The following is a 13,129-nucleotide window of genomic DNA, read 5'->3' as shown; positions in this document are numbered from 1 at the left end:
CCGAGCGCAGGTCCCCGACCTCGGAAGGTTGTCCGGCAGGGCGGCTATGGGGAAGACCCCCGGCGACGCAAGCGCTACACCTACACACACTAAGCACACTAAGTCCAACCGAACCTCGACGACGTCGACTTCTTGGAAAGAGGCACGGATAGAACGGTCCGACTCGGTGTCCTCTGGGCGCTCTCGATCGAGATCGCCTCATGACGCAAGGCAATCATCCACTCTTGCCAAGAGTGCCTCGCTCCCTAGATTAACGGAAGTTCGATCGTCGGAAGACGACTTCCACCCCCAGGCCGCGCTCCAAGAGACCGAGAGCGCAGTTAACACCAGCGAGGCCCCACGCTCGAAACAAAATACCTCTCCCGACCCTCGGCGCCAGGCGTCGAAAGTCTCTGGGGCCTCTATGGGGCAGGGAAAACATTTTTCCACGCACGGGGAGGGAGGGAAACAGCGGAAAGCTCAGCCTTCCACTCCTGTAAGACCATCCTTCCACCCCAAGCAGACAGATAAACATAAATCTACTGGGACAGCAACATCCAGCAAGGGTACCCTTGATAAGTCCTCTAAGTTGCCTACTAAAGTCATACCCCGTTCCAAAGAATGGTCCAGTGAGGACATAGACAGGGTCATGTCAAGAATGTCTTCCTTAGCGGATTTTTATGACAAAAACCCAGAACATTTCCTTTCGTATGACCCTCAAGGGGCCACACCCTCAGGCTCCTCTGATCCTATCCCCCTAAGTAAAAAGGCCCGGCTCGAAAGACCTGACCCCTTCGAGGTGCAGCCTTACTCTACACCCCAGATACCAAGGACAACCTTTCCCTGAAGGGGACCAGGAGTTTTCAATTATGGAGGAACGAACCGGGTCTGAATACTATGCGGAGGATGAGGACCTGGAGGAGGTAGAAGATGAGGAAATTTACAGAGTAGATTCCCCGGTAGAGAGCGAAGCCCCAGTTACCGACTCGCCAGTTGATAACCAACCCCTCCTTAATGAAGTTCTTGCTCGCGCAGCAGAACATTTTCACATCGACACCCACGGTGTACAGGAGGAAAGGGACTTCGCAGAAGAGTTGGTGGGAGAGAGGAGGCCGGTCGCTCAGACCATCCCTATCCTTAAATCCATCCAACGTAGAATAGATCCATCCCTGGTGAATCCTAACCTCACCAGAGCCGTCAACCCCAGAGTCGAAAAACTTTTTCGAGCAGCCCAGTCTGGCCCTCTTTATATAAGAGGTCATCTTAAACCAGACTCCCTAGTGGTTACCAACACTCGGAAGAGGGCTGGGACACCCTTATCGTCGTCAGAAGCTCCTCCCGACAAGGAGAGCAAAAGACTGTACGGGTTTGGCAGGAAGGTAGCCTCAACGTCCGCCTACCAAGCAAGGATTGCAAACTCCACCACCCTGTTGGCAAGTTACAACTGCCATCAATGGGAAGAGGTCGCGGCGCTCATAGCCTCTGCTCCTGAACCGTTAAAGGGCCAGTTGGCGCGGATCTCGGCAGAAGGGAGAGCCGTGTCTGGTTGCATTTTGAAAGCAACTTTCGACGCTGCAGACAACGCAGGAAGATTGATAGCAGAAGGTACTGTTATCAAGAGACATGCGTGGTTACGGCAGTCGGGGTTCAAGACAGAAACACAGGCGTCATTAATAGACAAGCCGGTGGAACCAGATCTATTGTTTGGGAAAGCGGTCGAAGACGCACTTAAAAATGCCAAGGACGAGTATGAGACTCTCAAATCCCTTGGCCAGCTTACCAACAAACCCCCGAACCAGAGGGGGAACAGTAATTTTCGTCGCCCACGCGGCCAAAATTCACAAAGAGGCAACTATGCCCAAGGACAGGGTACACAATGGAACAGCAACCAGCAGTCTACCCAAAGTTACAGTAAAGGTAACAAAAGAGGTCGTGGAAGAGGCAGAGGCAGCCCCAACAAGGGAGATGGCACGCCTCAGCCAAAGCAGTGACGCTCAGTTCAGGGTCCCTTCTCACGCAACCCCAGTAGGGGGACGCATTTCCAACTTCACCCAGGCTTGGGAAGGGATCACCTCAGACAGATGGGTGCTGTCAACAGTGTCCACAGGATATTGTATAGAATTACTGCAGCGTCCCCGGAACCACCCTCCACGACAAAAAATACACTCCTTAGAACATCAGAAGATCCTTCTCGAGGAGATCGCCATTCTGCTAAAAAAGGACGCGATAGAACTCGTCCCAGGACACCAGGTAAACAAGGGTATCTATTCAACTTACTTCCTTGTGCCAAAGAAAGATTTGACAATGCGCCCAGGATTGGATTTACGGCCTGCCAACAAGTATGTCAAGCCCCAAAAATTCCGTATGACCACGCTACAAGAGGTAATCCCCCTCCTAAAAAAGGGGGACTACATGGCAACCTTGGATATGAAAGATGCCTATTTTCATATTTCCATGCTCCCGGCGCACAGAAAATACTTGCGCTTCAAAGTGGACAGTCGCCACTACCAATTCAAGGTACTGCCCTTCGGGATAGCTTCAGCACCAAGGGTATTCACCAAGGTACTGGCGGTGGCAGCTGCACACCTACGCAGGGAGGCAATCCCAGTGTACCCTTATCTGGACGACTGGCTCATAACGGGGGAAACCCCAAGAATTTGCAGGTCAAACATTCAGAGGACTATCGACCTCCTCCACGAATTAGGCTTCTCTATCAACGAGAAGAAGTCAAGTCTGGTGCCAAGCACCTCAAAACAGTTCCTAGGAGCAATCCTAGATACTCAGAAAGGGTTGACCTTCCCCTCGGAAGAAAGAATTCGGAATATACTACTACAAATTCCACATTATCAGTCAGGTCAACAAATAACGGTACGCAAAGCAATGCGGTTACTGGGCATGATGGCGTCATGCATTTACCTGGTCCCCCACGCGCGTCTGCGCATGCGTCCCATGCAGGAATGGTTAGCGAAACAGTGGTCTCAGGCAAGTGGTCAGTGGGACGATCTAGTGGTCGTTTCGCCAACACTCGTACAGAGCTTACTCTGGTGGACAAGAGAGAATCTCGCAAGGGGAAAACCCTTTTACGATCCCGAAGTACAAGCAGTGGTAACTACAGATGCTTGCCTGACTGGGTGGGGAGCTCACCATCTCCACCACACAGCTCAGGGTCTCTGGTCTCACTCAGTAGCCAAGAACCACATCAACCTGCTAGAGCTTCTGGCAGTATTCCGAGCGCTTCGGGCGTTCGAGCCCCATCTACTAAACTTGTCGGTGCAGATCCGGACGGACAGCACGACAGCCATGTTCTATCTGAACAAACAAGGAGGGACTCGTTGGCCAAATCTGTCCAAGCTTGCCCAGAAAATCTGGATATGGGCACTCAGACGGAACATCTTCCTATCAGCACATGTTCCAGGGGAGCTCAATTCCCTAGCGGATGCCCTAAGCAGAGACTCCCTTCCAGAAGAACACAAATGGGTCCTTCACAGAGAGATCGTAGAAGATCTCTTCTCTCAGTGGGGTTTCCCCACTATAGACCTATTCGCCACAAGCGAAAACAAACAATGCCCAGGATTTGCATCCAAGTTCCCCCAGCCAGACTCCCAAGGGAACGCCCTGTGGATGAACTGGTCAGGGATGTTTGCGTACGCTTTTCCACCAACCCCTCTCATCAGAAAGGTGGTGTACAAGATGAACAAGGAATCGATGACGCTCATCCTAGTTGCTCCCATGTGGGCGAGACAACCATGGTTTCCACACCTACGCAGGATGGCGCTGTGCGAGCCCATCAAACTCCCAGCCTGGTACAACCTACTGTCCCAGCAACAAGGTCTAACAGTGCACCAGGAACCCAACTCAATGAACCTAGCAGCATGGCTCCTGAGGTCATAGAGTTTGGCCATCTCAATTTACCACAGAGGTGTATGGACATTCTAAAAGAATCCAGGAAACCAAACACAAGGCACTGTTACTTTGACAAGTGGAAGAGATTCGTTATTTGGTGCCAGAATAAACAAATCAACCCAGTTGATTGCACTCCTTCCAACGTGGTAACATACATGCTCCACCTGCTGGATGCAGGGTTGGGTTTTAACTCTCTGAAAGTACACCTGGCAGCCCTCTCGGCTTACACCACATCCCATAACAAAGTATCGTGGTGGAAAGTACCAGTAGTTAAAGCCTTCATGGAAGGAGTAAAGAGACTTCACCCTCCTATTTCGAACCCACCGCCAGGATGGGACCTCAATGTGGTGCTAGCTAAGCTCATGGGGCCCCCTTTCGAACCCATGCATAAAAGTAGTCTCAAACACCTGACTTATAAAAACGGCCTTCTTAGTAGCCATTACCTCCATAAGAAGGGTCAGTGAAATTCAGGCTCTGTCAGTGCAAGATCCTTTCTTTATTATCCACAAAGACAAACTGGTTTTACGCACACACCCTAGGTTCTCACCTAAAGTTATATCTAAATTCCATGTAAACCAGTCCATCGAGCTTCCGGCTTTCTTCCAGAACCCGCAAAGCTCGGCTGAGGTGAAACTACACACCCTTGATGTGCGTAGGGCGGTCCTCTACTATGTAAATAAGACCAGACCGCTAAGAAAAACAGATCAACTGTTTGTCTCCGTAGCTACAGGCAGAGAGGGGGATCGCGTCTCTAAAGGCGCGATCTCGAAGTGGATTATCAACTGTATACAGCTGTGTTACTCTCTTTCTGAAAAAACTCTGCCTTTTACGCCAAGGGCCCATTCTACCAGAGGCATTGGGGCCACTCTGGCTTTCATTGCAAATGTTCCCCTCGACACCATTTGCAAAGCAGCTACTTGGAGCTCTATTCACACTTTTACTCAGCATTACTGCATTGACACTCATTCCAAGACAGATACACAAGTGGGACAAGCGGTTCTAAGACACCTGTTTGCTCATGACCCTTCTCACATCCCACCTCCTTCTTCAGGTACTGCTCGCTAATCTATGCACAGCATGTGATCTAAGCAGATTCCACAAGCCTCAGAAGGGATACATTACTCACCGTAATCGTATTTCTGATGCTTGTATCTGCTTAGATTCACATGCGACCCACCCTTCCTCCCCTCCGAGAGAAGGCGCATGATTGCTTGTAGTCTTACCTTTCTGTCTATCTGCTTGGATTATCTGTACTCACGCTACTCCTCATGCTTCCTCATGTCAGAAAAAAATACAATCTGAGGATCCCAGACGCGTGAGGGATCTTGGGTACAGTGGACGTCACACTAGGGATAGTATTACTGGCACGCCTGTGTCGACGCCCATTTTCGAGTTTCGAAAAACAAACTGTAATACTCCGCAGCTTCCACTAGATGTCGGCCTATGCACAGCATGTGAATCTAAGCAGATACAAGCATCAGAAATACGATTACGGTGAGTAATGTATCCCATATATATTACTTCAGTACTTTACACTATACCTTTCTGAGGCATTTAGACTACTTTGAAGGAGGAGCAAAAAGGCATAGGTTAATAAAGATTACAATTATTCTTACAGTGCAGATACTTTGAGTTCACCAGAAATTCGATTCAGTAGGCTAGGCCAAAGTCAATTGGCTAAAGTGTTGGATAGGTAAAAACGGTTCTGGTAAATAAACGGTAAAGGCTCTGTAAAAGTTCTCAGAAGTAGTTTGTAAAAGGAATCCTCACAAGCTAATTAGGTTTGCGAGTTGGGAAAGTTTCAAGCACTTTCACCGCAAGAGGTAACTACTGTCTCGTTTCACAGTAACTTTACAACTTTGAGTATCTAGACACGGGGGCTACGAAGTAACCCCTCCAGCACTCTATTGTAAAATAGGGTGTGCTGGCTCTAGGAACTTGAAATGACAAAGGCAATTTCACTTTACATTCTCTGGGAAACAGTTTATCCCAGAGAAGTTATTTAAACCTTAGGAAAGCCTGAAAGACTTCCCTGTGCCACTGCACTGAGGATGCTGTGTGACACATGAAAAGATGATGCCTATAGAGTTGTCTACAACTCCGTAATCAAAGAACACAAGAGTAAAACACACACCAAAATACGAGAGTGGGGGGGAAAAAGGCTCTCACACTCTCCAGGTTAAAAAATATCAAGTCCTCAGAAGCCAGCAAAGTTACTGGGCGTCTCTAAGGTGAAGGGAATTCTCCCTAACATAGGAGTGTCCCCAATTGGGTTTTGCTTTCCCTGGCTTGCTGTTGTCCTGTCCAGAATAAGTTTGTCTAGGTCATGCTGACCTTTTAGGTTGCTAGTAGCTCCTTACAAAAGTATATAGGTTTTACATGCCTTTCACAGCTGTGCGCCATCCAAAAATAGGTTATCAAGTTATTGCTCCCGTTAGTCTGTAAACTGAACAGTAATTGAATCTCACACAAAAAGGGTCTTACTAACCTAGTATAACTGTTATCCAAAACTTAGTGAAAGGTTGATACTGCTCCTAGAATCTGTTTCACTAGATCTGAAAAGTATATTGTCCAGTTGACTTAATATGTGATTTCTTGCCGAGTGTCACGATATAACTGCTCGGAGTCTACTACCCTGTATTACTGTAAGTAATCCAAAAGTAACTATTTGTTTGGACTTCTCTAGAACTACTGTAGGGTGTTCTAAACAAGGTTGTTTTCGTCTGTATACCTACAAGCGTAATGTGGTGTGATCTTTTTATTTTTTTATTTAATAATTTGTTTGATTTGTGATGGTACTTATTTCCCCAAGATTTATCCTGTCCTACTTGTATTATTTTTACAATACATATTGCCAGTGTCTCTTTGGACCATTTGTATTACAATTTTGGCACAGCCTTATACTAGGAATGGAGTCTTGTACTGTCTCAGTTGTTTAGATTTACTAAACCCTTAGTTGGACTTCAGAAAAAACGGTCCTAACACCTGGCCATCTGAATAATGGATCCCCGGGGACTGGGCAGTGAAACACCCAAGGGTTCCCTCCAAAGGCAAAATACGCACACAGGCCTCCCCCTCTCAGAATGGTAGAAGGGCTGACCAAGAACAGCCGTGCTCTTAATAGCGAAAAAAGATGAAAGTCCCCAAATTCGTACCTGGGTGCCTATTGTGCACTACCGGGCTATGGACATAGGTTGCGGCAGAAAAATCACCCGATAGCTGGTAGGACACGTCCATTGCCACAAGCCATAATTAGGAGGTTGCATGTGACTAAAAAGGCATAGCCAAGAGAAGGGGATACTAGGTATCCCTTTTGGCACTCCACCTAAGGTGGCTTCTGCCAATTTCAGATTTTGGAAAGATACTAAGTATCCCTTATTCCTTTAAAACTGTAGTTAAAGAAAATAATCTCAAAGGAGGACCCTGAGGGTCCTCGGCAACACTGGTCATGAGGAGATGTGTGCTGCAATAGTAAAATACAGATACCTGTAAGAGTTATGGTGGAAAGTAGACTCCATAGGTGTTAGGCAGAATTGCATGCAGTACCCTCTGGGACCACCACATACAATTAGGACTACAGGTGTAAGCAAAACCAACCTTTGGTCCAAGTCTGTACTACAGTTTGTGGTAGCGGGCTGAGCAGCCAGGCTTATCTCAAGAGGGAATGTGAGCAGTAAATCAAGTTACACAGATGTCTTACAATCGCAGTGGTTCAAGTAGACCCTTATACTCAAGGTTTCTAGGTAAAACACTTCTAAATGTATTACACAATCGTTCAGAAAAGATTCACTAGAGGTAGGCAACTTAATATTCTACACAAATTTACTTCAACACAAAACCAATACGTTTCTGAACAATTTAAGCTCCCCTGAAATAGGAGCCAAAGGGCATTTCAGTCACTTAAAATGGGAAGGCAAAGGCACAAGTTAATAGAATAGATCACAAATACTTTCTTAGGCAGTGCAAATGGTTTCAGTTCACTAGAGGGCTCAATTCAGTTCAATAGGCTTAGGCCAAAGTCAATGTGCTAGTGTCTTGGATAGAAAAGAGCAGTTCTTGTAGTAAACCGTACAGTCTTTGCCAAAGTCAGAAGTAGTTTGTATGAAAAAGCATCATTTGTTTGATCACAAGCTGATTAGGCCTGCAAGTTGGGGAAAGTTCAGCGAACTTTCACTGAGGGAGGCAAGTGATCTCAATCAGGCTGGCACAGTACCTTAAAATGAAGAACAAGATGCAGCTTAAGACGTTTGTTCCTGGCAGTTCCTGCAGATCTCACTGTTCCTGAGCTCGTCGTGGAGACGAGGGAGGATGTTGGGTGACTCCTGCACGCGATCGTCTGAAAACGCTGACACAATGGAGTCACTTCAGTTCCAGTAGCTGTAATTCAAGCACACAAGCTGGTGTCCCTCTCCCTGGTTAATCCTAACCAGCCTTGAGAATGGTATCCAGGTGGCTTACGAGTTGATTGGTCCCACCAACTCAAAGGAAGAAGTCGTCCTTGAAGGGGCTTCTCTGTCGATCTGCAGCAAGGCTTCACCGGACGAACCAACGGTCCAGTGGTTGCAGCAGCCATCCTCTTCCAGCTTGTCTCTGGTTCTTTTGTTCTAGTGGTCGACTCTGCTTTCCAGTCCACAAGACTTTCCTTTTTAAACAGTTTTCTCCCTTTCATTCCACTCGCCCAGCAGGGTGGCTGTCCTTGCCGGACGGACAGCCAGCCAATCATGCCAGAATGCATTTGGGTCTCCTAGGAGACTAAGCTCGGGGAGTTCCAGGCACCTCCCTCGCGTCCTGCCCACCCCAGACATTCGGGCACCAGAGGAGGTCTTCATTCCTGAAGCCCGCCAAAGGCATACAAACAAAGGGACCAAACCTGGTTTGGCGCGCAGAGAGAAACACTAGAATGACCTTTCCAAAAAGGAATGGTGGAAAAAGACGGGCCCTGTTTAAACAAAGGGGCTTAAGGCGCCAACTTGAAAAACATGGCTCCTGCGTTTTTTTTTTTTTAGCTACCAGTGTTCGCGGTGGGGAAAAAATCATGGTAGTTTGTTGTAAAACCCCTGCCACCAGCCATTTCGATAGGAAAGGGTAGCATTTGACTGCTACATGAGTATTTAGACATGTAACCCCTCCAGCACTCTATTGTAAGAGTGTGTGCTGGGTCTAGGAATTTAGAAAGACTAGTGAAGTCAATTTTAACCTTATTCTCTGGGAAACAGTAGTTTATCCTAGAGAAGGTATTTAAACCTTTGGGACGTCTAAAAGACATCCCTGTGTCACTGCACTGAAGGTGTTGTGTAACGCACAGGAAAAGATGATGCCTATGGAGTTATGTAAAACTCCATAATCAAAGAACACAAGAGTAAAACACACGTCAGAATACATGAGAGTGGGGAAAAAGGCTCACTCTTCCCAGATAAAAAAATAAAAATAAAAAAAAAAAAAATCAAGTCTTCAAAATCCAGCAAAGTTGCTGGGGTTCTCGAAGGTGAAGGGAATTGGCACATTTATGAGAATTCTCCCTAACAGCTGGGCAGAATGTTTGGTTATTGGCTATACAGTATTGTGTAGCCGCTACCAGTTTTAATGGTGCCGATCCTTGCCATTGGTGGAGACTCCTGTCGAAATCCTGATATTTTTTTTTTCTTCTTTTTTTTTTTTTTTTAAACAACTTCAGCCAATTGACAGATCATTGATGGATGGTCATTGCAGCTGACAAGCATTGCCTCCAGCCAAGTCCCAGTGAAGCCCTGCGCCTCTCTTCTGATCTCAAGAAGGCCCTCATCGGTGCTTCGACCCCTGGACACAACCATGCTCAACCGCTATTCTGCTGAGCCTTCCGGTGTCTAGTCGACCCAGTGGACTGGCCAGCCCTGTCCTGGGCTACTTCGCTGCGAGACTGCTGGTCCTCCACTTATGGAGCAAGAATCACTTCCCTGAAGTTACAGCTCTCCAGCACAAGGATTAGTCTTTCAGAGCAAGCTTCTTTGTTTCTGCCACCATTTTCTTATTGCCCATTGCTGTTAGCCACCTGCATTGCGTCCTGGAAGTCCTCTGAGGCCGTTGCATGAGTGGTGGTCCAGTAGCGGTGTGTCTAGCTGTCCAATGTCCAGACGTGGTCCATCAGAGCACAGAACTGCAAACTAGCCGGACCCAAAAACCTGACACCTTAAGTGACCTCTGCACCTGATGCCCCTGGACTTCTATCAACTTCACCAAGGCACTAATCCAGAAGGCTCAGTGAATTCAGGAACTCCTACGGTGCTCTGAGTATTGTACAGCAGGGTGAGCAAACCTACCAGTTTTGCGCCCCTGTCCCCCCGCCGCCAGAGGGCGGGGTCAGTCTGTTAAGAATTCTCCTTCATTTGTACACTTGCTATTGGCTGAAGCCACACACTTTCAACTTTCTAGCGACTGCTAGCCTCCTGAAAAGACTTTCTTTGGGATCTGTGACTCTAAGGGCATCCGGAATATTTTTGTTACACTAGGGAAGGGCTTTTTAAGACTAATATCAGAGTTCAGGTTTTGCATTGTTTCCGAATTCATTAATTTCATCCTATTGGTCCCATTTCTTTTTAATTCACTTCTTTTACTAAATCTACAGTCTTTTGAAAGCTAATGCAAATTGTACTTTGAAGGTGAAGTGTTTGTGCTGTAAGCTAAGCACATCAAGGTGAATGTGTATATTATACTAGTGACTGTTGGCAATGAAAAACCACAGGTAAGTAACACACTAAGACTTTGTCTATGGCCAATATAATGAACTATTTTCAACATTCTAACTTGTATTAAGCGTACTAGGTGTGTGCTTAACTGTACCCTTCGCCAATTGTTCTCTCCTAAGTCTAAGCCTGCTGTTTAGTCCCATTACCCAGATAGTTTACAAAGACATTTGTGCGTGTCCCTGTTCATCAGAATAGGGTGGCGTCTCGGAATCTGTCCACGACTGATTCAGAAAATCCATTTTAACAAGGACTGTTAGGGCAGAGCAGATTAAAGACAGCCATGCTGGGTGAAAAGACGAGGAAAAAACAGTAAAAGCTACAGGGGGGTTACCACATGTGGGATTTATGCCGAACCGTGATTTTTACCTTCTGTTTCTGATTTGTTGTGGTTTTCGAACATAAAATGTACTTGTAGAAGTTTCCTGTGATTTATTAGACTTTTTAAAATAACCACTGCTGTTTTCTCTTTATTGGACGGAAGAGTATTACAGTAACAGGCTTACAGTTTCATGGTTACTATTGGGGACCCAGTACTTTGTTTCTGTCTCAGATTTTGTTTGCCCTTTGGGCCAGTTTCCTAAATCTTTCTAACCTTTCCCTACCTCTTCCTTAAAATGTATATTAGACTTGTACTTAGCTTGGACTCCTTTTATTGTTTGTCCTTGGAGAAAAGGAAGCAACACCTAAATCCTTCACCACCCTTTCCCCCCGAATATACTGCTGAATTTTGGTGTCTCTCTTTCCTGTCATTCCACCCTCTCCTCCCCCACAAAGCTAAACTCCACCCTCGCCACCCACATATTTTGAGTTTGAAACCATACATATCTGCAGATTTCGCACTTCAGCAGAGGGCAGCAAAATGAACTACTGAATGGTTCGCCCTTGCTCTGGCCCTGTGCCTTAAAGTCACTGAAAACCGGTCTGAGTGGGTGGTAAAACGCAAAGGACTACTAACATTCTACAGTTTCACACCTGTGAGCTTTGCAACACACACCTCTGAGCTTTGCCGTTGCACCTCTCTGCAAAGTGTACTACTTCCTTGTTCAGTTATTTGAAAAAGCCATGTCTTTGATTTGATAGTCCAAGAAATGATTTCAGACTTGGAAGCACCAGCTATGAATTCTTCTAAGAATTTCTGTGTACAGTAACATGCTCTGTTCTCTCCCCTCCTATGCCTTCATCCCCCAGGACTTTGTTCCAAAGAAAAAAGTTGTATCGAAGCCCAGGCCTCCAAGGAGGGCAGCCGGTGCTGGAAGAAAAAAGAAGGTTGGTAATCATTTTGATTGGCTTTATATATATATAGTGCTACCATAAAACAGATCATAAGTGGTGTGGAGGCTCAGGAAGTGGGAGAAGTATATTGGCAGTGGAGAGGGGGTATTCTATTGGGTTTCACGAGGGTCCTGTTGTTGTGGGGTCATTTCAGGTTGAGATTTGTGCCATGCACCTCTGCCATTTTCATGATCTCCAAGTGCTCTTGTGGCTCAGAGAAGGGGGGAGGAGGAGTGTGGGGAGAGGTTGTTGGCAACAGAGGGCATCGTCCTCGTCTGTTTGTGCTGGTAGAGGCAGGAGAAACTGTAGTCTGTGTGGGGGAGTGCTCTTGGTGTTCTGTACTGTTCATTGGAGGTCTGTTTTCCAGATGGTGCAACCTGAGGGGACAGGGGCATCTCAGTGGTTTTTTAGCAGTTTGTTGGCGAGGTGTAGAGTTTTCGAAAAGTTGTAATGGGCTGAGGTATTTGTTTGTCATATTTTCTGTTTTCAAGTTGGTAAGTGTGAGTGAGATGTTGAAAAGTGAGGCTATTGGTCGGTTGAAGTGATCTGGCTAGGTTTTTGTTGGCTTGTTATGGGTCTTGTAAATTTTTTTTGGCTGGATCTTTGTCCCATGTGCAAATCTTGCATTTTCTGCTGATGACTCTGGAGGCAAAAGCTAGTCCTGTTCGTTGTTTTGTTGTGGTGTTCAAAGTGCCAGGCTATTCTGCAAGTCTATGCAAAAATGAAGAGCATACTCGTCCTTGGCACTTGGGGTTAAATGGCATTTTGCTCATTATTAGGCAATTTTTCTTTTAGCTTCTTGCCTCACGTAGACTTCTGTGGGGCAGTGTTGGGTAAGATTTTCATTTCAGTGATGAATCTTCCTGACGTGTCAACCCCAGAACATTTTGCTTGGACTTTGAAATTATTTTAACTTGTTCCCTCGGTGAGTGGGATTTTCTTTTTAATGGGTGACCTTTTTATCTCTGTACTGTATGATAGTTATAGTTCCCTATAACCTTGGACTGACTGTAATGTAAAATGGCACCACAATGCATTTTAAATGCACTGGCTTCCTTTTTAATTCTTATTTCTTGGGTGAACTAGTGTTCCCAAGATGTAAAGTGGGATTTCCATCCCCTTTACAGTGAGCAGCACACTGCACCTTATGTGGTGTGCTGGGGGATACAATGTTTCCCCTTTCTCACTTACCTGGTAACCTTTTTGTTAAGATTGCAAGTTTACTTGAATTGGCTGGCGACGGTGGTTTTACC

General features: G+C 46.3%; 1 protein-coding gene across 4 annotated transcripts in view; it reads left to right on the top strand.

Moving 5' to 3' along the window:
* The window catches only part of HDGFL2 (HDGF like 2), a 945,069-nt gene that overhangs the window by 117,712 nt on the left and 814,228 nt on the right, over nt 1–13,129 (top strand). For all 4 annotated transcript variants that reach the window (XM_069649364.1, XM_069649365.1, XM_069649366.1 and 1 more), the window contains exon 6: nt 11,793–11,870. In XM_069649364.1, the coding sequence (XP_069505465.1) occupies nt 11,793–11,870 (78 nt within the window). The remainder of the gene's footprint in view (nt 1–11,792; nt 11,871–13,129) is intronic.

The sequence above is a fragment of the Ambystoma mexicanum genome, chromosome 1p (genome assembly GCF_040938575.1).
Source record: "Ambystoma mexicanum isolate Mex_15411 chromosome 1p, UKY_AmexF1_1, whole genome shotgun sequence".
NCBI classification, from domain to species: domain Eukaryota; kingdom Metazoa; phylum Chordata; class Amphibia; order Caudata; family Ambystomatidae; genus Ambystoma; species Ambystoma mexicanum.
The sequence above is the reverse complement of the archived record's forward strand: the minus strand, read 5'-3'. Positions and strand labels throughout refer to the sequence as shown.